The sequence below is a fragment of the Phymastichus coffea genome, unplaced genomic scaffold (assembly GCF_024137745.1).
Source record: "Phymastichus coffea isolate CEN01 unplaced genomic scaffold, Cenicafe_Pcof_1.1 PCOF00059, whole genome shotgun sequence".
NCBI lineage: Eukaryota > Metazoa > Arthropoda > Insecta > Hymenoptera > Eulophidae > Phymastichus > Phymastichus coffea.
In genome coordinates, this window is record NW_026706870.1 from 562,132 (window position 1) to 584,564 (window position 22,433).

At 34.7% G+C, this 22,433-nt stretch overlaps 2 protein-coding genes across 2 annotated transcripts; both read left to right on the top strand.

The window, feature by feature from the left end:
* Nucleotides 1–5,710: 5,710 nt before the first annotated feature.
* Nucleotides 5,711–8,194, top strand: LOC131666630 (uncharacterized). The gene is made up of 3 exons (XM_058939466.1): nucleotides 5,711–5,769; nucleotides 6,724–7,703; nucleotides 7,776–8,194. The coding sequence occupies exons 1-3, from the start codon at nucleotides 5,711–5,713 to the stop codon at nucleotides 8,192–8,194; spliced, it is 1,458 nt and encodes a 485-aa protein (XP_058795449.1).
* Nucleotides 8,195–9,603: 1,409 nt separating this feature from the next.
* LOC131666631 (uncharacterized) lies at nucleotides 9,604–21,421 on the top strand. The gene is made up of 6 exons (XM_058939467.1): nucleotides 9,604–9,713; nucleotides 9,783–10,010; nucleotides 10,210–10,662; nucleotides 10,736–15,733; nucleotides 15,806–16,426; nucleotides 16,504–21,421. Exons 1-6 carry the CDS (start codon nucleotides 9,641–9,643, stop codon nucleotides 20,409–20,411), a joined length of 10,281 nt encoding a protein of 3,426 aa, XP_058795450.1. The 5' UTR covers nucleotides 9,604–9,640; the 3' UTR covers nucleotides 20,412–21,421.
* Nucleotides 21,422–22,433: the final 1,012 nt, after the last annotated feature.

The window sequence follows — 22,433 nt, forward strand, 5'->3', positions numbered from 1 at the left end:
AGATCAGTTTCGACATTGCCGTTCCTTATATGCTTTTCGTGATAAAACGCAATGCCGTGTGTAAAGGTGAAGATCAATAAACAAATCAACAATAACATAAAAATAAAAGAAGAACGGTCGCGAGCGAGCTATGGTAGCAACGCGCAGCGACCCCCGTACTCGCGCGCGCACCGACACGTAGAAAGAGGAGGTAGGCGCGCGTGCGAGTTTAGCGATGCGAAACTCCCGTTGCAAAACTAAAACAATCGAGCCAGCTGGCATCCGTCACGTCGCGCGATGATTTGTGACGTGAAGCTCGCGCGCGCGGAGGGTGGAGGGCTGCAACACGCAAATTAGGTTTAGCCTGCAGGGATGTACTACTATTTGCTCTCGGTCCTGTCTCTGCGCATGCAATGCCAAGGCGCCAACTTCTAATACTATACCGGCAACTCCCGAGGCGCGCAATTAGTATCCGCACGCTGCGCCGCTGCTTATACCCACGCGCGCGTGTGTGTGCGCGTGGCTTTGATTGATCTGCCGTGTATGTATCCGTATGATCGTGCGCAAACTCGTCGCGAGTATGCAGTCTGTAGGCGATGATGCATTTGCTTATACGAATTAGTTGTTTATCCGAGGATCGTCCGTGCGTTGCTATATACCCGTGTCTCGGTCATTTCCGTACTGGCTGAATGTTATTTATATTATTTCTGAAGTTCGCTAATTGCAAATGCAAGCGTGAGTTGTGTAACTCGAGCCGTTTAATTGAAAAAAATTCTTGTAGTTTTAATTAATGTATTTCCATTGAAGTGAAATCTCATCTCACATATGCGAATCAAATCTAGTTACAGCAGTTGTACGATTCATATTTTTCTTATCCGAAAACAAGACTAACGCATTCGGCGTAAAACATCAAAAGGGCCAGTCCTCTTTTTTTCTCCTGCACCCGGCGGATATCAACAACAGGCAGCAGTAGCTACAACAACAGATACACTCAGCTTACGTGTTTTCGACAGTCGAATACCTCAAATTAGATGCTTTCTATGCCAGCACTTCCACAGCGATATCAAATAACGTGAGAAAATAGAAAAGCCGCGAGACAAACTCAACATTTTCACTTGGTTAAAATTTATTTATCCGAATATCGTAGTCCATCTGACAATCCAAAATAGACTTTGACATGCAGTAACTAAAAGCCCTTTTTGTATTTATCGACTTTTTTGATGTTTTTTTTTCATACCCGCTCGCCTATACACGCACGCCCAAACAGACGGTTTGAGTTTGATTGGCCCGTGACAACAGGCTCGCCTCTATAACATAGGAAAACGTTCGCGATTTTTTCCCTACAGTGCTTGAAATATACATTTCTTTTATTTGCACGTTATTCAAAGACTTTCTTTTTTTTCTTTACGAAAATTGTAAGTGTATGAAATTTTCGAACGAAATAATCATTCGACTGGATTTGCATTGTTTAGAGAAATCCAAGTAAAAGGTTAACAATTTCTTAGTAATTGAATTTAATTATCCATTTTTCAAAGAATATCACTTTAGATTAAACACTTAAAATTATATGCAATTTATTATCTTTAACAAAAAAATTTCTCTTGGATTTTAACCAATGTAATGAAATATTAAAATTAACTGTATTCACTCTAAAAATTTTATAATTATTTACCATAAGTTATTAATTATCGATATATCTCAATTTACATTATTACACTTCACAAATTATTTTCTAATCCACCCATACGTAAACAAGAAGTATACTTTTAGTAAAATGCCATTTTTTTAATTTTATATAAATTCAACGTCATAGTATATAAACTTATATAGAAGTAAGACAATTAAAATAAATCAATTGTCTTCGAAAATTAATAATTTATTCAATGTTATCCCATACTTATTCATTGAACATCTGTTTTGAGTACGACAAATTGACGTAGATATGGTAATTCAAAGTAGAAGAAATTTATCCTTGCAAAAATCTCTAAAATATTTATGTACAAATATATTTCTTCATTACCGATGGTATCAAACTATATAAACCGTTACAAAAGACAATAACACTTTCGAAAAACACATAAACTATAGTACATCAAATAATAATTATACCACATTTATGATAGTATATTTATTTTTACTCTATATTATCAGTTTCAATATTTATTTAGTATGAAGTACGCAAAAACGTATTTAACTAAAAATAAATGATAAATTTTCAATTACTTTAAAATTGTCAAATTTGAATAATACCACCAAATTAGAAGTTTTATATCTTTGATTCAACTGCATAATATAAGTTATTTAATGACTTCATATAAGGGTTCAAAATGTTTAAATGTATCAATGTTACAGACTTTGAATATAATCATAAAATCGACGCGAATAACCATCAGTTAACTTGATGCTTAGTCAACCGACTTTTTTGCTATGAGCAATGTGTATCTCGAAAGTAGAAGAGTAGAAAAATTGAAAGGGCTGCCACACTTTAAAAAGTATTGAAACTTTATGGAACGGCGGGCTTTTAATCGAGAGGTTAAACAATAACCATACTCGCACACATGCGCGAATTTCGGGGTATCTTGACGTTATCTAGAAACATCAAAATTATTATGCAATCGAAATCTTTCAATGACACTAAGCTACTTCCTCGAGAAAATTAAAGAAAGTTAAGCGATTTTTAATCGATCTATCTTAAAAAGCATTAATTTGGCGCTGCATAATTCAAAGTGATAACAGACGTTCAGGTATATAAGATATCTAAAATCGGCAGTTAGGTTTGAACGATGTATAATATGTTATCTTATGTATCTTTTTATAAGATTTTATTTGTATGCGAAAAATGTTTGGCAACGTTGCCTCCGTACAATCTTACAAAAGTGTACGTGGTGAAGAATCCAAATTTTGATAACGGGCAACGTTTTTACATCGAGTAAGCCTCTTGATACTGATACATTGTTTCATAATATTAACAAGAGCTTTCGATTACCAATTATAAAATTTTGAGAAGGCGTGACACATTCCTTTCACGGAAGTTATCCTGTGAACCACGGCTCACGCGATGTATATATTAATAGAGATTGAGTTCATTAAGCCACGTTCTTTTATTTATAGAGCTTATTATCGAAATCTCTCGTTCGATACAGTTCATATGCACGAATTATAACTTGTCACACATGTTCACACAGATGCACAGTAGCCGAGAAACTTTAAGCGAGAAAGGGAGTCTCCCTTGTTAGCCGGATTACGTATAGCACCGAGGTACGCGATGGATCATCGCATGCCAAGTTCTAGAATGGGATCTTGTTGTCGCGCCTCAGCGAGATAGAGAGAGAGTTGGTTGGTGTATATCTATATCCATAATGCTCCGCATGATGGGCAACCCATTTTACGGCTGTGTGTGAACGTGCTGTTAACTTAGGTGAGCTTGCGCGTAAATATTTCAATGTTTAAATTTTGCCTTCTGCCGAAGTTTTTCCATTGCTGAGAAGAGAACGACTTTAGGGTTGGGGGAATTTCATTTATATGTCGAAATATTTTTGCGACTTTCAAAGTCAGCCAAATGAAATTAACGTAAGACTTCAGTATTCCTCGGTAAACATTCAGTTGTACGTATTCTTAGGCAGCGCGGCAAAATAATTATTCAGCTGAGAATAACGTAAAGGAGCGTTGCCGCAAGCATCGATCTTGCAAGCCAATCGTATAAGAACAAATGAAATTCCAAGTAAACGAATAAAAGTCGTATAAATCAATGCGCCGCAACGAGGAAAAAGCAGCGCGCGCGCGGCGCGCGCAAAAATGCACGACAGCGGCGCACGCACGGCAACAAATAAAAAAAAGAGAGAGAGAGGGAGAGAGACACACACATAGAAATTCTTATGCAGCGTAGACTCGGAATCGTGCACGCATCAATCGGCGGAAACGAGCGTACGCGCAGCGAAAATCGCTCGGTCTTTTCGCGGAAGACACGCGCCGCGGAATTCGAGATGAGCCGCGCCTATTTTGCCTTTTCTTTTTTCGTCCTTTTCGAAGATTAATGAGCTGCACAGAGAATTTTAAACGCTGGTAACTGCTATTTCTTTTGTCAACGAGAGAGTGAGAGAGAAAAGCTCTTTCAGAATCGAGTTTTGTAGAGCAGTTTAATTAAAAGACATTTGCCACGACGAGAGCTGGCTCAATGAATTTAATTCTGGAATTTCGAATTCGAGCTGAGCGTCGCGAAACACTTTGGCTAATCGTTTGTGAATTGAATTTTAAAGAAATCAACGCGAAATTTCCAAGTCGTACATTGTTAGTCGTAAAAGTTAACCGCGAACATAGTCTGGCACGATCTGCATCGTGACTGATTCACCATATTTTTCAAATAACCAATTAAATAAAAATGGTTATTAAATTGTGCGGCACTCTGAAATGCAATAATTAAGAATACACGTGCAAATTGCAAACGACTACGCAATAAATATTATTTTATAATGTAAAAATATTTTATTTTTAGATCAAATTATAAACAATTTCAGTCTTTGTAATCGCGTTCATGAATATATGTTGATTAAAAAAATATGCGACCGCAACCATGTTGCGACACTTTCAAAATAAGAATAAAATCTTCAAATTTAAATAATATTAAAAATTCGTTGGGAGTTAGCGCGTCGTAGATCTCTGGGGCGGTGCAATAGCAATACCACCAGCTAATCTCGCCAACTTGGTAAGCAAATGTAACGGAGCCGCCTGGTAAGTATTGCGGAGACGTTTCTCGGCGTCTATGCGGTGTCGCGTCGATTAGACGCGTCTTTTCAGAGCTGTAAAATACTTAAATTGTCGAAATCAATCTAGAAAACTAAGCATTCACGTTAAATTTAAAAAAAAAATATAGCTGGATCAAGTAATCGCTAACAATTCTATGTTTGCATTATAATTTGAAAACGTTATTAGCCGTTTGGCGAAGCGCCATTTTTCAGACGATATGATCAACGATTAAAATAGGTTTTCTCAGTTATATGCCATTGTAATCGAATTATTGTATCGCTTTTAATTGGAACTCGATTTTAATGCTCTTATTTAATGCATCTAATAATATACAACTTAATAAGCGGATTTTACGATAGTAATGGGACTAAACTATTTTCACAGCGTACTATCAAATAAAATGAAACAGATCTGAAATTCTAAAACTTTGCAAAGAATTGCCGTAAAAAGATAAATGTAGATTTTAATTTACACAGGCGTGCTAATCGTTTGGGAAATGACTAGATGATGAAAGTATTCAAAGTAAGTGCAGCAACGAAAAATTGCTGACAAGTACATACACTTTAAAAAAGAATTCTTATATTATTTTCAAATAGTTCAGCCAATAAGTTTGGAAATTTGCTTAGGAATACCGTATCTCTTCAATTCTTCATTTATTTTGGAAAATTCTCTTTTATCCAAAATAGAAAAAGTAATCTTTTAGATTTTGCCATCATTGTCAATTATACGTAGAGTATCATAATTGAACCGATCGAAATTCTCAGTGTCAAATCACTTTATGAACATAAAAGAAATGCGTATGCTGATTTCGCGAGCGAATTCCTTTTCAAAATATACCAGATATTTAATACATGAATTGTGTATATCAGATTGACTGAATGGGTACGCGAAAAACACGAAAGAACCCATAGCCTTCAAAACAGAGCAATAAACAACTCTGGTGGAAACGCGGTGATGAGAATTGACCGACGAGTGGATCGCGTGCGAGATGGTGTATATAGCTGCAGCTACGCTTTTATTTCAGCTGATGAATATCGCTGTTGACGAGTTAGTTTTTACGCGCGTTTATAAGGGTTATTTTGGTCAATTAATGATATTCGTTTAATTTTTTGACTATCAATCCCTGTTGGAAATAATTTTAGCGTAAAACTGTTACAAGCAGTTATTTGCAGTTTAAAATAGTTTATAAACGTCAGATTTTAGACATGTATAACAGTTATTAACGGTTATTTCTATCAGTAATAATGATATGCAGTTATTAACAATTATAGACAATTTCGGAAATGCACCTTTTTATCATAAAAAGATTTGTTACTAATAGCAATTATGAACAATTTTTAAATCAATTTCAAATATCTAAATTATTGCTTATAAATGTAATAGTTCATTATTATACGTGATATTTAAAAATTATTTTAAACGCTTATAAATTGTTATTATCATTTAATTTTTTTCGCTTATAATAATTTTTTTGTATCCGGTATTGGCAAATTAATAATTGAAATTAAATGCAAATAATAAATAATAATTTTTTATTCCAATAGGTACTTGGTGATAACTGTTATTTGTAGTTATTTATAGTTATTTGAATCAATATTATTTCTCGAAATAAATTTATTTTGGTGAATAAATATGCAAATCACCGTTAGTAATTGAACAAACTGTTATTATCTAATAATGTCAGATTTTAACAGAAAAAAATTCTTTATAATTGTTGTACGAGTCCAAAATCTGACGTTTATAAACGGTTATAAATTGTAAATAACTGTTAGCAAATGTAACTAATAGATGATTTCTATTTATTTTAATTTTATGCATAGATCATTTTCGACAGGGATACTATGAATTAATAAATGTCCGATCTTTCATTATACTTCAGAAAACTTTTTGTGCTATTTTGAGCATAAATTTTGTCAAGCATTTTTAATAAAAGGATAAACATTGGACGTAAACTCAAAATATTTCTATAATTATCTGTATAAAAATATCTTTATATATCAGAAGCGGTCTGTCGGGCGAATTAAAAAGTGGAAATAATGGTTCAAGTAACAATCAACAAGGTGATTATGCAACCAAGTTGCAAGCCGATCTCGAATTGAACAAACAAAAACATTTAGAACTCGGTAAAAATGCAAATGTCCTTTTGAATGCGGTGAAAACTAAACATTTGGAGCATGGTGAAAAGTTGAAAGCTGATTTGGAAGCGGAAAAAGAAAAACTATTGGGACACAACAAAGACTTAAACATCCATTTGAGCCAAGATAAAAACTTAGGAAAGTCGGTAAATATAGGTGCTGACATTGGATTAGACATCAGAAGCGGTCTGTCGGGCGAATTAAAAAGTGGAAATAATGGTTCAAGTAACAATCACCAAGGTGATTATGCAACCAAGTTGCAAGCCGATCTCGAATTGAACAAACAAAAACATTTAGAACTCGGTAAAAATGCAAATGTCCTTTTGAATGCGGTGAAAACTAAACATTTGGAGCATGGTGAAAAGTTGAAAGCTGATTTGGAAGCGGAAAAAGAAAAACTATTGGGACACAACAAAGACTTAAACATCCATTTGAGCCAAGATAAAAACTTAGGAAAGTCGGTAAATATAGGTGCTGACATTGGATTAGACATCAGAAGCGGTCTGTCGGGCGAATTAAAAAGTGGAAATAATGGTTCAAGTAACAATCAACAAGGTGATTATGCAACCAAGTTGCAAGCCGATCTCGAATTGAACAAACAAAAACATTTAGAACTCGGTAAAAATGCAAATGCCCTTTTGAATGCGGTGAAAACTAAACATTTGGAGCATGGTGAAAAGTTGAAAGCTGATTTGGAAGCGGAAAAAGAAAAACTATTGGGACACATCCATTTGAGCCAAGATAAAAACTTAGGAAATATAGGTTCTGGTTTTGACATAGATAACAGAATCGGATTCTCAGGGCAAATAAAAAGTGAAGATGGCCGTACAAATACATTTCAACACGGTAAACTATCAACATTAACTTTCGTGTTTTTGCGCTGTATTCAATCTATATTCCTTTTCTTTATTGTTTCAGATGTCAAGAGCAGCCAAGGAAACGAAAAAGAACCGTCCATTGGGAGTACAGTAAATGAGTTTGATAATTATAGGAATGAAATAGAAAAAGCTTTTTCGCTGTATCATGTCATAACAGAGAAACCTGACAATGATAATCACAGTCATCATGACGGTTCAGTAAAAAAGGAAAATTTTAACGACAATCAACAAATCGATGTAGAAAAATATTATAAAGGTGAAGTAGACGTAGGTCTTGGCAAGTCTATTAGTCATAAGGACAGTCACCATGTGAAAATTGATGGTGAAAATGCAGTAGACAATCATCAAAATATTTCTATAATTATCTGTATAAAAATATCTTTATATATGTACATGTTCAGATCCCAAGATCAGAATAATTATTTATTTAATCTTAAATGTATAAAATTATGTGAATAGCTTAAAAGTTGAATTAAAATAAAAAGAAACATTGCTTTTATTCAATATTCATGACTACTGGTAAACACATAGCTTTGGAACAATGCACAATCTTGCTTGTAGTATTTTATCTGAACGCAATATACATATTAAAGTTATTAATTGAAATAACAAGTCATTGTGACGTGGCGTAAAAAGTGGAAATTCATAAATATCTAACGGCAAATTCCTTTTCTGAGTAGAAAAAAATTATATTGTTCAAACAAAATGCCTAATATTGCATCGTGTGTATTTCGGATTGCGCACGAAAGAATATGTTGAAACGTTATTTTGTCATAAATTTTTTTTTCAAATGCATAAAAAGACGACTTATCCTCTAAAAGACAATACGTTGCAATTAACCTGCACAGAAAAAGCAAAAGAAAAAACAGATAAAGTAACGCATGCACAAGAATCGCGTGCCTAATGACATGAATTTACATAGCAAGACGCTGACAAGGCCGAGTTAGAAGCTCGACGGGGGAGTTGTTGCAGCCTCTGTGAACCCTCGACCCGTCACTTTCGCTTTCGAACGCCGCTCAATCTCGCTTTCCTCGCGTTACTTCCTTCCATTTGCATTATTGAGACGTGAAACGACTGGCGCAACACGATAATTAAACGAACTAACTCCTTTATTCCAGCTGGGTTTCTTCACCAGCGAATTTTTGTTTATTTCGATTTCGAAGTAAACGATTAAACTGATAACTCTTTTGGATTAATTCATTAATGTATATTCTACTGCAAATATCATTATATTATATTTAATTATATTTATTAATTTACATTCAAATAACATAAAAATATATTTTAAGCAAAGTAACTCTTTCTTTGAATTAAACTTTTTAAAATAAATAAATAAAAAAAACAATACATATTTTAAGCATAATAAAATGTATGTGTGTGTGTGTGTGTATGTGTGTGCGCGTATGTGTGTGTAGTAATATTTATTTTAACAGACACAAATATTAATGAATGTATTATAAGTTTTAAAACTATTCGATCAATATGTTTGTTGTTATTTTTCAAACGAAAAAGCGTACCTAGTTCATTTACCAAATACACCTTAATATTCTAATATTTAATTAAAAAGTCATTTCTTCATTCATAGATTTTATACATTACAGTGATGTTATGTGGATCAATATCTCGCACAAGAAATATTATTTCACATTTTGGTGTAATTTCAAAAATCGTATAATTTTATTTCAAAAATTTTCTCGTAGGAATAAATAGTTAAGTATCTCGATAAAATGTGTACACGTGTTTCTTGCTAGAAGAATTTAAGCCAAAAAGCTGTAATATTTTTACGTCAATCACGATGTCTCGACGGTATCGCACTATAAGAAGAAAAACCGAAAATTACGAACAGTATTTAGACTTGTGAACTATACCGTACAGGTATATTACTCTCATTTTCTATTAAAAATAATGAAGATTCAAGTTATATTTTTCGTGGCTTTGCTGAATTTTCTTTATAGCAAACCAAATGCAGCTTTTCTAAGTAATTATTGAGTATTTTCATTACATATACGTTCCTTGTGATCATTACGATTTAAAAATTACCATTTAGATTCTATCACAAATATTGGAAAGCATCTTGGGATTAATTCCTTGTTAAAACACGACAGCGCCAGAAGCAATGATAAACATCTGGGTTTAGAGATTCATGATGGAATTAGTTCGGAAAATTTGCCTGAAGGCGGTATAAAAAAAGCTGTTAAACTTGGACTTACTGCGAGTGATGGCCGCCATCACGATAAACACGTTGACTTTGATATTTCTTTAGATCATCATAAAAGTAAGATACTAGTAATAATTAATAACCTTATAATTTGAAAATACTTTGATTCAATCATTTAATAAGCATAATATTTAGCTAAAAATAGGTTTATACTATAGCATTAATTGTATTGTCGCAAGCTCAAAATATAGTAGAACCTTTTCTATCGGTAACAAATTTATGATCAACAAAATAAATATACATATTCTGATAACAGAGAAAGCTCAGAGCCAAGATCAAATCGATGTAGGAAAACATCAAATAGGTGAAATGAGCGTAGAAATTGGCGGGTCTACAGGCCATGAGGACAGTCACCATATAAAAATTGATGATGAAAATGCAGTAGACAAACATCCACATCACTCAACCAATTTACAAGCTCGTCTCGAATTGAACAAAGAAAAACATTTAGAACTCGGTAAAAAGGCAAATGTCCTTTTGAATGCGATCAAAACTAAACATTTAGAGCATGCCGAAAAGTTGAAAGCTGATTTAGAAGCGAAGAAAAAAAAACTATTGGGAGACAACAAAGGTTTAAACATCCATTTGAATAAAGATAAAAACTTAGGAAAGTCGGTAAATATAGGTGCTGACATTGGATTAAATATCAGAAGCGGATTGTCAGGAGGAATAAAAAATGGAAATGTAGGTTCAAGTACTAATCAACAAGGTAAATATGCAACAAAGGATTAACTTGCCTTGAGATTGTTGTTCGTCTATAATTCCTTTCAATTTCACTTCAGATGGCTTCCGAAACCAAGAAGAAGCGTCAATTGGGAGTGAAGTAGAGGTTTTTGATGTTAACGAGCATGGAATAAAAAAAGATTCTTCTATACATCATGGGATAAAGGAAAAACTTCGCGGCTATGACCAGCGATTCTATCACGATCCTGAAAATGATAAAAATCATCAGCATAATCATCTCATTGATGTAGGAAAACATCGTTTGGGTGAAGTAACTGTAGATATTGGCGGATCTATAAACCCTAAAGACAGTGACCACATAAAGACTGATGGTAAAAATGCAGTAGACAAACATACAGATCACTTATTCAATTTGCAAGCTGATCTCGAATTGAACAAACAAAAACATTTAGAACTCGGTAAAAATGCAAATGTCCTTTTGAATGCGGTGAAAACTAAACATTTGGAGCATGGTGAAAAGTTGAAAGCTGATTTGGAAGCGGAAAAAGAAAAACTATTGGGACACAACAAAGACTTAAACATCCATTTGAGCCAAGATAAAAACTTAGGAAAGTCGGTAAATATAGGTGCTGACATTGGATTAGACATCAGAAGCGGTCTGTCGGAAGGATTAAAACGTGGAAATAATGGTTCAAATAACAATCAACAAGGTGAATATGCAACCAAGTTGCGAGCCGATCTCGAATTGAATAATCAAAAACATTTAGAACTCGGTAAAAATGCAAATGTCCTTTTGAATGCGGTGAAAACTAAACATTTGGAGCATGGTGAAAAGTTGAAAGCTGATTTGGAAGCGGAAAAAGAAAAACTATTGGGACACAACAAAGACTTAAACATCCATTTGAGCCAAGATAAAAACTTAGGAAAGTCGGTAAATATAGGTGCTGACATTGGATTAGACATCAGAAGCGGTCTGTCGGAAGGATTAAAACGTGGAAATAATGGTTCAAATAACAATCAACAAGGTGAATATGCAACCAAGTTGCGAGCCGATCTCGAATTGAATAATCAAAAACATTTAGAACTCGGTAAAAATGCAAATGTCCTTTTGAATGCGGTGAAAACTAAACATTTGGAGCATGGTGAAAAGTTGAAAGCTGATTTGGAAGCGGAAAAAGAAAAACTATTGGGACACAACAAAGACTTAAACATCCATTTGAGCCAAGATAAAAACTTAGGAAAGTCGGTAAATATAGGTGCTGACATTGGATTAGACATCAGAAGCGGTCTGTCGGAAGGATTAAAACGTGGAAATAATGGTTCAAATAACAATCAACAAGGTGAATATGCAACCAAGTTGCGAGCCGATCTCGAATTGAATAATCAAAAACATTTAGAACTCGGTAAAAATGCAAATGTCCTTTTGAATGCGGTGAAAACTAAACATTTGGAGCATGGTGAAAAGTTGAAAGCTGATTTGGAAGCGGAAAAAGAAAAACTATTGGGACACAACAAAGACTTAAACATCCATTTGAGCCAAGATAAAAACTTAGGAAAGTCGGTAAATATAGGTGCTGACATTGGATTAGACATCAGAAGCGGTCTGTCGGAAGGATTAAAACGTGGAAATAATGGTTCAAATAACAATCAACAAGGTGAATATGCAACCAAGTTGCGAGCCGATCTCGAATTGAATAATCAAAAACATTTAGAACTCGGTAAAAATGCAAATGTCCTTTTGAATGCGGTGAAAACTAAACATTTGGAGCATGGTGAAAAGTTGAAAGCTGATTTGGAAGCGGAAAAAGAAAAACTATTGGGACACAACAAAGACTTAAACATCCATTTGAGCCAAGATAAAAACTTAGGAAAGTCGGTAAATATAGGTGCTGACATTGGATTAGACATCAGAAGCGGTCTGTCGGAAGGATTAAAACGTGGAAATAATGGTTCAAATAACAATCAACAAGGTGAATATGCAACCAAGTTGCGAGCCGATCTCGAATTGAATAATCAAAAACATTTAGAACTCGGTAAAAATGCAAATGTCCTTTTGAATGCGGTGAAAACTAAACATTTGGAGCATGGTGAAAAGTTGAAAGCTGATTTGGAAGCGGAAAAAGAAAAACTATTGGGACACAACAAAGACTTAAACATCCATTTGAGCCAAGATAAAAACTTAGGAAAGTCGGTAAATATAGGTGCTGACATTGGATTAGACATCAGAAGCGGTCTGTCGGAAGGATTAAAACGTGGAAATAATGGTTCAAATAACAATCAACAAGGTGAATATGCAACCAAGTTGCGAGCCGATCTCGAATTGAATAATCAAAAACATTTAGAACTCGGTAAAAATGCAAATGTCCTTTTGAATGCGGTGAAAACTAAACATTTGGAGCATGGTGAAAAGTTGAAAGCTGATTTGGAAGCGGAAAAAGAAAAACTATTGGGACACAACAAAGACTTAAACATCCATTTGAGCCAAGATAAAAACTTAGGAAAGTCGGTAAATATAGGTGCTGACATTGGATTAGACATCAGAAGCGGTCTGTCGGAAGGATTAAAACGTGGAAATAATGGTTCAAATAACAATCAACAAGGTGAATATGCAACCAAGTTGCGAGCCGATCTCGAATTGAATAATCAAAAACATTTAGAACTCGGTAAAAATGCAAATGTCCTTTTGAATGCGGTGAAAACTAAACATTTGGAGCATGGTGAAAAGTTGAAAGCTGATTTGGAAGCGGAAAAAGAAAAACTATTGGGACACAACAAAGACTTAAACATCCATTTGAGCCAAGATAAAAACTTAGGAAAGTCGGTAAATATAGGTGCTGACATTGGATTAGACATCAGAAGCGGTCTGTCGGAAGGATTAAAACGTGGAAATAATGGTTCAAATAACAATCAACAAGGTGAATATGCAACCAAGTTGCGAGCCGATCTCGAATTGAATAATCAAAAACATTTAGAACTCGGTAAAAATGCAAATGTCCTTTTGAATGCGGTGAAAACTAAACATTTGGAGCATGGTGAAAAGTTGAAAGCTGATTTGGAAGCGGAAAAAGAAAAACTATTGGGACACAACAAAGACTTAAACATCCATTTGAACCAAGATAAAAACTTAGGAAAGTCGGTAAATATAGGTGCTGACATTGGATTAGACATCAGAAGCGGTCTGTCGGAAGGATTAAAACGTGGAAATAATGGTTCAAATAACAATCAACAAGGTGAATATGCAACCAAGTTGCGAGCCGATCTCGAATTGAATAATCAAAAACATTTAGAACTCGGTAAAAATGCAAATGTCCTTTTGAATGCGGTGAAAACTAAACATTTGGAGCATGGTGAAAAGTTGAAAGCTGATTTGGAAGCGGAAAAAGAAAAACTATTGGGACACAACAAAGACTTAAACATCCATTTGAGCCAAGATAAAAACTTAGGAAAGTCGGTAAATATAGGTGCTGACATTGGATTAGACATCAGAAGCGGTCTGTCGGAAGGATTAAAACGTGGAAATAATGGTTCAAATAACAATCAACAAGGTGAATATGCAACCAAGTTGCAAGCCGATCTCGAAATGAGTAATCAAAAACATTTAGAACTCGGTAAAAATGCAAATGTCCTTTTGAATGCGGTGAAAACTAAACATTTGGAGCATGGTGAAAAGTTGAAAGCTGATTTAGAAGCGGAAAAAGAAAAACTATTGGGACACAACAAAGACTTAAACATCCATTTGAGCCAAGATAAAAACTTAGGAAAGTCGGTAAATATAGGTGCTGACATTGGATTAGACATCAGAAGCGGTCTGTCGGAAGGATTAAAACGTGGAAATAATGGTTCAAATAACAATCAACAAGGTGAATATGCAACCAAGTTGCAAGCCGATCTCGAATCGAATAATCAAAAACATTTAGAACTCGGTAAAAATGCAAATGTCCTTTTGAATGCGGTGAAAACTAAACATTTGGAGCATGGTGAAAAGTTGAAAGCTGATTTGGAAGCGGAAAAAGAAAAACTATTGGGACACAACAAAGACTTAAACATCCATTTGAGCCAAGATAAAAACTTAGGAAAGTCGGTAAATATAGGTGCTGACATTGGATTAGACATCAGAAGCGGTCTGTCGGGCGAATTAAAAAGTGGAAATAATGGTTCAAGTAACAATCAACAAGGTGATTATGCAACCAAGTTGCAAGCCGATCTCGAATTGAACAAACAAAAACATTTAGAACTCGGTAAAAATGCAAATGTCCTTTTGAATGCGGTGAAAACTAAACATTTGGAGCATGGTGAAAAGTTGAAAGCTGATTTGGAAGCGGAAAAAGAAAAACTATTGGGACACAACAAAGACTTAAACATCCATTTGAGCCAAGATAAAAACTTAGGAAAGTCGGTAAATATAGGTGCTGACATTGGATTAGACATCAGAAGCGGTCTGTCGGGCGAATTAAAAAGTGGAAATAATGGTTCAAGTAACAATCACCAAGGTGATTATGCAACCAAGTTGCAAGCCGATCTCGAATTGAACAAACAAAAACATTTAGAACTCGGTAAAAATGCAAATGTCCTTTTGAATGCGGTGAAAACTAAACATTTGGAGCATGGTGAAAAGTTGAAAGCTGATTTGGAAGCGGAAAAAGAAAAACTATTGGGACACAACAAAGACTTAAACATCCATTTGAGCCAAGATAAAAACTTAGGAAAGTCGGTAAATATAGGTGCTGACATTGGATTAGACATCAGAAGCGGTCTGTCGGGCGAATTAAAAAGTGGAAATAATGGTTCAAGTAACAATCAACAAGGTGATTATGCAACCAAGTTGCAAGCCGATCTCGAATTGAACAAACAAAAACATTTAGAACTCGGTAAAAATGCAAATGCCCTTTTGAATGCGGTGAAAACTAAACATTTGGAGCATGGTGAAAAGTTGAAAGCTGATTTGGAAGCGGAAAAAGAAAAACTATTGGGACACATCCATTTGAGCCAAGATAAAAACTTAGGAAATATAGGTTCTGGTTTTGACATAGATAACAGAATCGGATTCTCAGGGCAAATAAAAAGTGAAGATGGCCGTACAAATACATTTCAACACGGTAAACTATCAACATTAACTTTCGTGTTTTTGCGCTGTATTCAATCTATATTCCTTTTCTTTATTGTTTCAGATGTCAAGAGCAGCCAAGGAAACGAAAAAGAACCGTCCATTGGGAGTACAGTAAATGAGTTTGATAATTATAGGAATGAAATAGAAAAAGCTTTTTCGCTGTATCATGTCATAACAGAGAAACCTGACAATGATAATCACAGTCATCATGACGGTTCAGTAAAAAAGGAAAATTTTAACGACAATCAACAAATCGATGTAGAAAAATATTATAAAGGTGAAGTAGACGTAGGTCTTGGCAAGTCTATTAGTCATAAGGACAGTCACCATGTGAAAATTGATGGTGAAAATGCAGTAGACAATCATCCGGATCACTCAACCAATTTGCAAGCTAGTCTCGAATTGAACAAAGAAAATCATTTAGAACACAATAAAACAGGAAATATGCTTTTGAATGCGATAAAAACTAAACATTTAGAGCATGGTGAAAAGTTGAAAGCTGATTTGGAAGCAGAAAAAGAAAAACTATTGGAACAGAACAAGGATTTAAACGTTCATTCAAGTCAAGATAAAAACTCAGGACAGTCGGTAAATGTAGGTTCTGGTTTTGACATAGATATCAGAAGCGGATTTTCAGGGCAACTAAAAAGTGATGATGACCGTAGAAATACATTTCAACACGGTAAACTTGCAACATGACATTAACTTTCGTGATTTTGCGCTGTTTTCAATCTATATTCCATTTCATTATCGTTTCAGATGTCAAGAGCAGCCAAGGAAACCAAAAAGAACCGTCCATTGGGAGTACAGTAAATGAGTTTGATAATTATAGGAATGAAATAGAAAAAGCTTTTTCACTGTATCATGTCATAACAGAAAAACCTGACAATAATGATTACAGTCATCATAACAGTCTCGTTAAAAAAGAAAATTTTCACGATAATCAACAAAATGATGTAGGAAAACTTTATGAAGGTAAAGTAAGTGTAGATATTGGTGGATCTATAAGTCATGAGAGCAGTCGCTATAATAGTACTGACGGCGAAGATATAGTAGACAAACATCCGCATAACTCAATCAACCTGCTATCCAGCTTAGAGTTAAACAAAAAAAAATATGGAGAACGCGATAAAAAGGCAAGTCTTTTATTCAATGTGATAGAAACAGATCATCCAGAGCATGTCGAAAAGTCGGAATTTGATTTGGAAGCTGGGAAAAAAAAACTATTGGAACACAACGTAGATATAAACATCCATTTGAATGGAGATAAAAACTCAGGACAATTCAAAAGTAGCTCAAGTAATGAAGGCAAAATTACATTCAAGGACCATAATGTATCGTCTCATCCAAGTCGATTCAGTACAAGCCAAGAGAGAGAACTAAACACTCGCAACGGTCTTCAATCGTCGTATGCGAGTAACTTAAATCACGCAGGTGGAATTAATATTAATGGCGATAATAAATTGTCTCGTTTGGGTTTCATAAGTTTTCGAAAAGGACTAAACGAAAACAGCCGTGACGGATCGTCTCTTGCGAGTAGTTCAAGTCATGTAGGTAAAATTAATATCTACGGTGATGGTGAATGGTCTCATTCAAGTAGTTCAAGCCAAGGGGGTGAATCGAACATTAACGACATTTACGGATCATCACAGGCGAGTAGCTCGATTCGAGGAGGTAACTTAAACGGCCTTGGTGGTCTTAATATTCATAGATATTCATATCAGGTCCCGGCTGGTGTAGTAAAGTTAGATGAAACATATACTTCATCCAACGATCACGGAAAAGATATAAACTTTGGCATAAATAAGCAAGTCGAACTTGACCACAGCACTGGGGTAGCGGGATCACATAGCGGAATCATGAATATCAATGGCAACCTTGGATTATCTCATTTGAGTAGTTCAAGCCAAGGTGGCGAAATAAATATTAATAGTGATCAAGAATCATCTCAGACGAGTAACTTAAATCACGTAGGTGGAATTAATATTAATGGCGATGATAAATGGTCTCGTTTGGGTTTCATAAGTTTCCGAAAAGGACAAAACAAAAACAGCCGTGACGGATCGTCTCTTGCGAGTAGTTCAAGTCATGTAGGTAAAATTAATATCTACGGTGATGGTGAATGGTCTCATTCAAGTAGTTCAAGCCAAGGGGGTGAATCGAACATTAACGGCATTTACGGATCATCACAGGCGAGTAGCTTCATTCGAGGAGATGACTTAAATGGCCTTGGTGGTCTTAATATTCATAGATATTCATATCAGGTCCCGGCTGGTGTAGTAAAGTTAGATGAAACATATACTTCATCCAACGATCACGGAAAAGATATAAACTTCGGTATAAATAAGCAAGTCGAACTTGACCACAGCACTGGGGTAGCGGGATCCCATAGTGGAATCATGAATATCAATGGTAATCTTGGATTATCTCATATGAGTAATTCAAGTGACGGTGGCGAATTAAATATTAATAGTGGTCACGGATCATCTCTGGCGAGTAACTCAAGTCATGGCGGTGAAATTGATGTCAACGGCAGTGTTGGATCATCTCATTCTAGTATTTCAAACTTGAAAGGTGGATTAAGCATCAACGGTGGTTTTGGATCGTCTAATGCCAGCAGCTCCAGTCATGTAGGTAAAATTAATATCAACGGTAATGGTGAATGGTCTCATTCAAGTAGTTCAAGCCAAGGGGGTGAATCGAACATTAACGACATTTACGGATCATCACAGGCGAGTAGCTCGATTCGAGGAGGTAACTTAAACGGCCTTGGTGGTCTTAATATTCATAGATATTCATATCAGGTCCCGGCTGGTGTAGTAAAGTTAGATGACACATATACTTCATCCAATGATCACGGAAAAGATATAAACTTCGGTATAAATAAGCAAGTCGAACTTGACCACAGCACTGGGGTAGCGGGATCCCATAGTGGAATCATGAATATCAATGGCAATCTTGGATTATTTAATATGAGTAATTCAAGTGACGGTGGCGAATTAAATATTAATAACGGTCACGAATCATCTCTGGCGAGTAACTCAAGTCATGGCGGTGAAATTGATGTCAACGGCAGTGTTGGATCATCTCATTCTAGTATTTCAAATTTTAAAGGTGGATTAAGCATCAACGGTGGTCTTGGATCGTCTAATGCCAGCAGTTCCAGTCATGTAGGTAAAATTAATATCAACGGTGATGGTGAATGGTCTCATTCAATTAGTTCCAGCCAAGGGGACGAATCGAACATTAACGGCATTTACGGATCATCACAGGCGAGTAGCTTCATTCGAGGAGATGACTTAAATGGCCTTGGTGGTCATAATATTCATAGATATTCATATCAGGTCCCGGCTAGTGTAGTAAAGTTAGATGAAACATATACTTCATCCAACGATCACGGAAAAGAAATAAACTTAGGCATAAATAAACAAGTCAAACTTGACCATAGTACCGGGGTAGCGGGATCCCATAGTGGAATCATGAATATCAATGGCAATCTTGGATTATCTCATATGAGTAATTCAAGTGACGGTGGCGAATTAAATATTAATAGCGGTCACGGATCATATCTGGCGAGTAACTCAAGTCATGGTGGTGAAATTGATGTCAACGGCAGTGTTGGATCATCTCATTCTAGTATTTTAAACTTGGAAGGTGGATTAAGCATGAACGGTGGTCTTGGATCGTCTAATGCCAGCAGCTCCAGTCATGTAGGTAAAATTAATATCAACGGTGATGGTGAATGGTCTCATTCAAGTAGTTCCAGCCAAGGGGACGAATCGAACATTAACGGCATTTACGGATCATCACAGGCGAGTAGCTCCATTCGAGGAGATGACTTAAATGGCCTTGGTGGTCATAATATCCATAGAAGTTCATATCTAGTCCCAGCTGATGTAGTCAAGTTAGATGAAACATATACTTCATCCAACGATCACGGAAAAGAAATAAACTTAGGCATAAATAAACAACTCGAACATGACCATAGCTCAAGGGTAACGGGATGGCATAATGGGTTAATGAACATGAATGGCAATCCTGGATTATCTCATTTAAGTAGTTCAAGCCGCGGTGGTGTATTTAATATCAAGAGTGGTCACGGATCTCAGTTAAGTAGCTCAAATGAGAAAGGTGAAACTAACGCCAATGGCGGAGATGGATCGTCTCATTCAAGTAGTTCAATGCGCAGAGGATCCATAAACATCAATGGTGATAATGATAGATCGTCTTATTGGAGTATTTCAAACCACGGAAATGAAATGAACACCGATGGTGATTCTGGATTATCTAATTGGCGTGGCTCAAGCCATCGGTTCATTAATATTAATGGCGGTGATGGAATGTCCCATTCAAGTAATTCGATTCATGGTAGCGGATTAAACACTAATGGCAATCTTGGATCGTCCCATTCAAGTAGCTCTAGTCATGAAGGTAAAATTAACATCAATGGCGGAGATGGTTTGTCTGACTGGAGTAGTCTAAGTCACGAAGGTAAAATTAACTTTAACGGTGATTATGGATCATCTCATTGGAGTGATATGAGGGATGGAGGACGTCGATGGATAGTTGACATCAATGGCGATCACAGATCGTCTCATTCGATTAGGTCAAGTGATGTGGGTGGCATTAATGATAATAATCATTATAGGTCATCGCATAGGAGTTGAAGATTACAGAGAATTTATTAACATCTATAGTGATGTTAGATGATCTCATGCGAATAACACAAGTGATGTAGGTAAAATTAATGTCAATTGGAACTATGAATTACCTCGTTGGACTCGCTGAAGCCAAGAAAGATACATTAAATAATAATTTGAATAAATAATAATTATAGAAAAATGTCATACGTTTTATTCTTTTATTGTATCAGGAGAATTTATTTGATCATTAGAGATTTTAAAGTTTTACGATAAGAAAATTGCAACTAGATATCTTAATTTTGAGACGAAACTATCGATCTATAGGTATGAAGAAAATTGATTGTACAATTTATCCCATCAAATAAGTTAGGCTGGTTTCGTTGCGTATATAGGATAAAATAAGACCAATTATTTCTTCAATTAGCATTCTGTTGTCAATACATAATTCATACAAAATATATAGTTCAAAATTTACAGATAATGTCTTAATTTAATAACAATTGAGCAGTATGATGATACAATTTGTGCACAAAATGTTATTTTCTGTCCACTATAATTTTTCTTCACTGACATAGTTCAACTATAATAACACAATAACTTTGCAATATATCGAACTGGGTAATTTTGAGAATCTAGAATTAGACAAATTTAAAACTTCACTAAAATAAATAAATAACTATATATACCAATCCTATTATAAACAAGGTAAATTGAAAATCAGAAAATTCCGAAAGTTTCTGTACATATAAGAATGCTTAAATACAAGGAAAAAATCGTTTTCTTTCCTTTTTACGAATTATTAATAGTTCTGGTACGATATGCTACGAGGATGGATATAATATACCACATTCGTATCACAATATAAATTATATACACCTAATTTAAACAAAATAACTTATAGGTATTAGTGGTAAAATAAGAAAAAAACATTGGCTAGATTGATTGATTTGTTATACTTCTCATTAATTCAAATGAAATTATGTAATAAAATAATTATTAAATTTAGATGTAATAAAATTAAATACAACAGCTAAAAAGAAGTTTGAGAAATAATCATAAATACAGAAAAATCCTAATTTAGTAAATTGGTGACCCGTGAGTAAAGTCATTTTATTCATGATCTGATTGACTGAAAGGTAATTACATATGGATCACTGTTATGTAACAGTGTGTATTTGTATGTAATTAATAACACTTACAGTGTATTGGATTAGCATAGCAACTGACATGTCGGTAAATCGGTGTATAATTAACAACTTGAAGTGTTAAAATGCCAAATAGATTAAACATAAAACTATTATCAATTTGAGTAGATAAAAACACATAATTCAGAGAAATTAAGAAGAAAATAACATCCATATCTGCTTAACGGTCTAACTTTATTGAATAACTTTGATCTATTATAACTAATTTATTGGATATCTTTGTTATCAAATTGAGCTTCGAATAAACATCATTAAAAATTTTAAGAAAAGTACTATGCGCAATTGGTAAAAACTGGTTTATTATATGTTTATTAAACTAATATATCTACTGATATGGAGATATCCTACAATCAATATCGACTGATGTTGAGCATTTCGAACTATAGAATTATTTTTGTATGTAGTATATTTTAGAATTTTTAATTTTGTCTGCTTTTAGTTTTGATTTGATTCAAGCATAAAAAAAAGTGTTATCACAAACAAGAGATTAACGCGCGAAGTGCGTTTGATGACACTAGTTAGAGCAAAATGATAAAATCTTTGAGAATAACTAAAACAATGCTTTCTCATCAAGGAAGCAACAACGATTTCAAAATCTTCGAGGATGTTCGTAAAAAAGTTCATGCTCATATTTTGGAAAAGTTATTTTTAAGTTGACAATTTGTCTTTTCAATTATATATGTAACGTGTATCGAATTATATGTTTTCAAAGTGTGGAAAAAACTCGAAATTTATCTCGGTCAATATAAATTTATTGCTTGAAATATCACAAACATCAAAATTAATGATTGGAGTTTCACGTACGCAGAAACAAAGTCCGTCCTTTCCAAGCTCATTCGGA

Bases quoted from the DNA above. Each gene is read 5' to 3' on its own strand.
- LOC131666630 (XM_058939466.1), top strand. From the start codon at position 5,711: ATGGTGTATATAGCTGCAGCTACGCTTTTATTTCAGCTGATGAATATC. The intron at 5,770-6,723 runs GTTAGTTTTTAC...TTTATATATCAG, and splicing joins ATGAATATCGCTGTTGACGA to AAGCGGTCTGTCGGGCGAAT. The intron at 7,704-7,775 runs GTAAACTATCAA...TTATTGTTTCAG, and splicing joins TACAAATACATTTCAACACG to ATGTCAAGAGCAGCCAAGGA.
- LOC131666631 (XM_058939467.1), top strand. From the start codon at position 9,641: ATGAAGATTCAAGTTATATTTTTCGTGGCTTTGCTGAATTTTCTTTAT. The intron at 10,663-10,735 runs GTAAATATGCAA...ATTTCACTTCAG, and splicing joins TTCAAGTACTAATCAACAAG to ATGGCTTCCGAAACCAAGAA. The intron at 16,427-16,503 runs GTAAACTTGCAA...TTATCGTTTCAG, and splicing joins TAGAAATACATTTCAACACG to ATGTCAAGAGCAGCCAAGGA.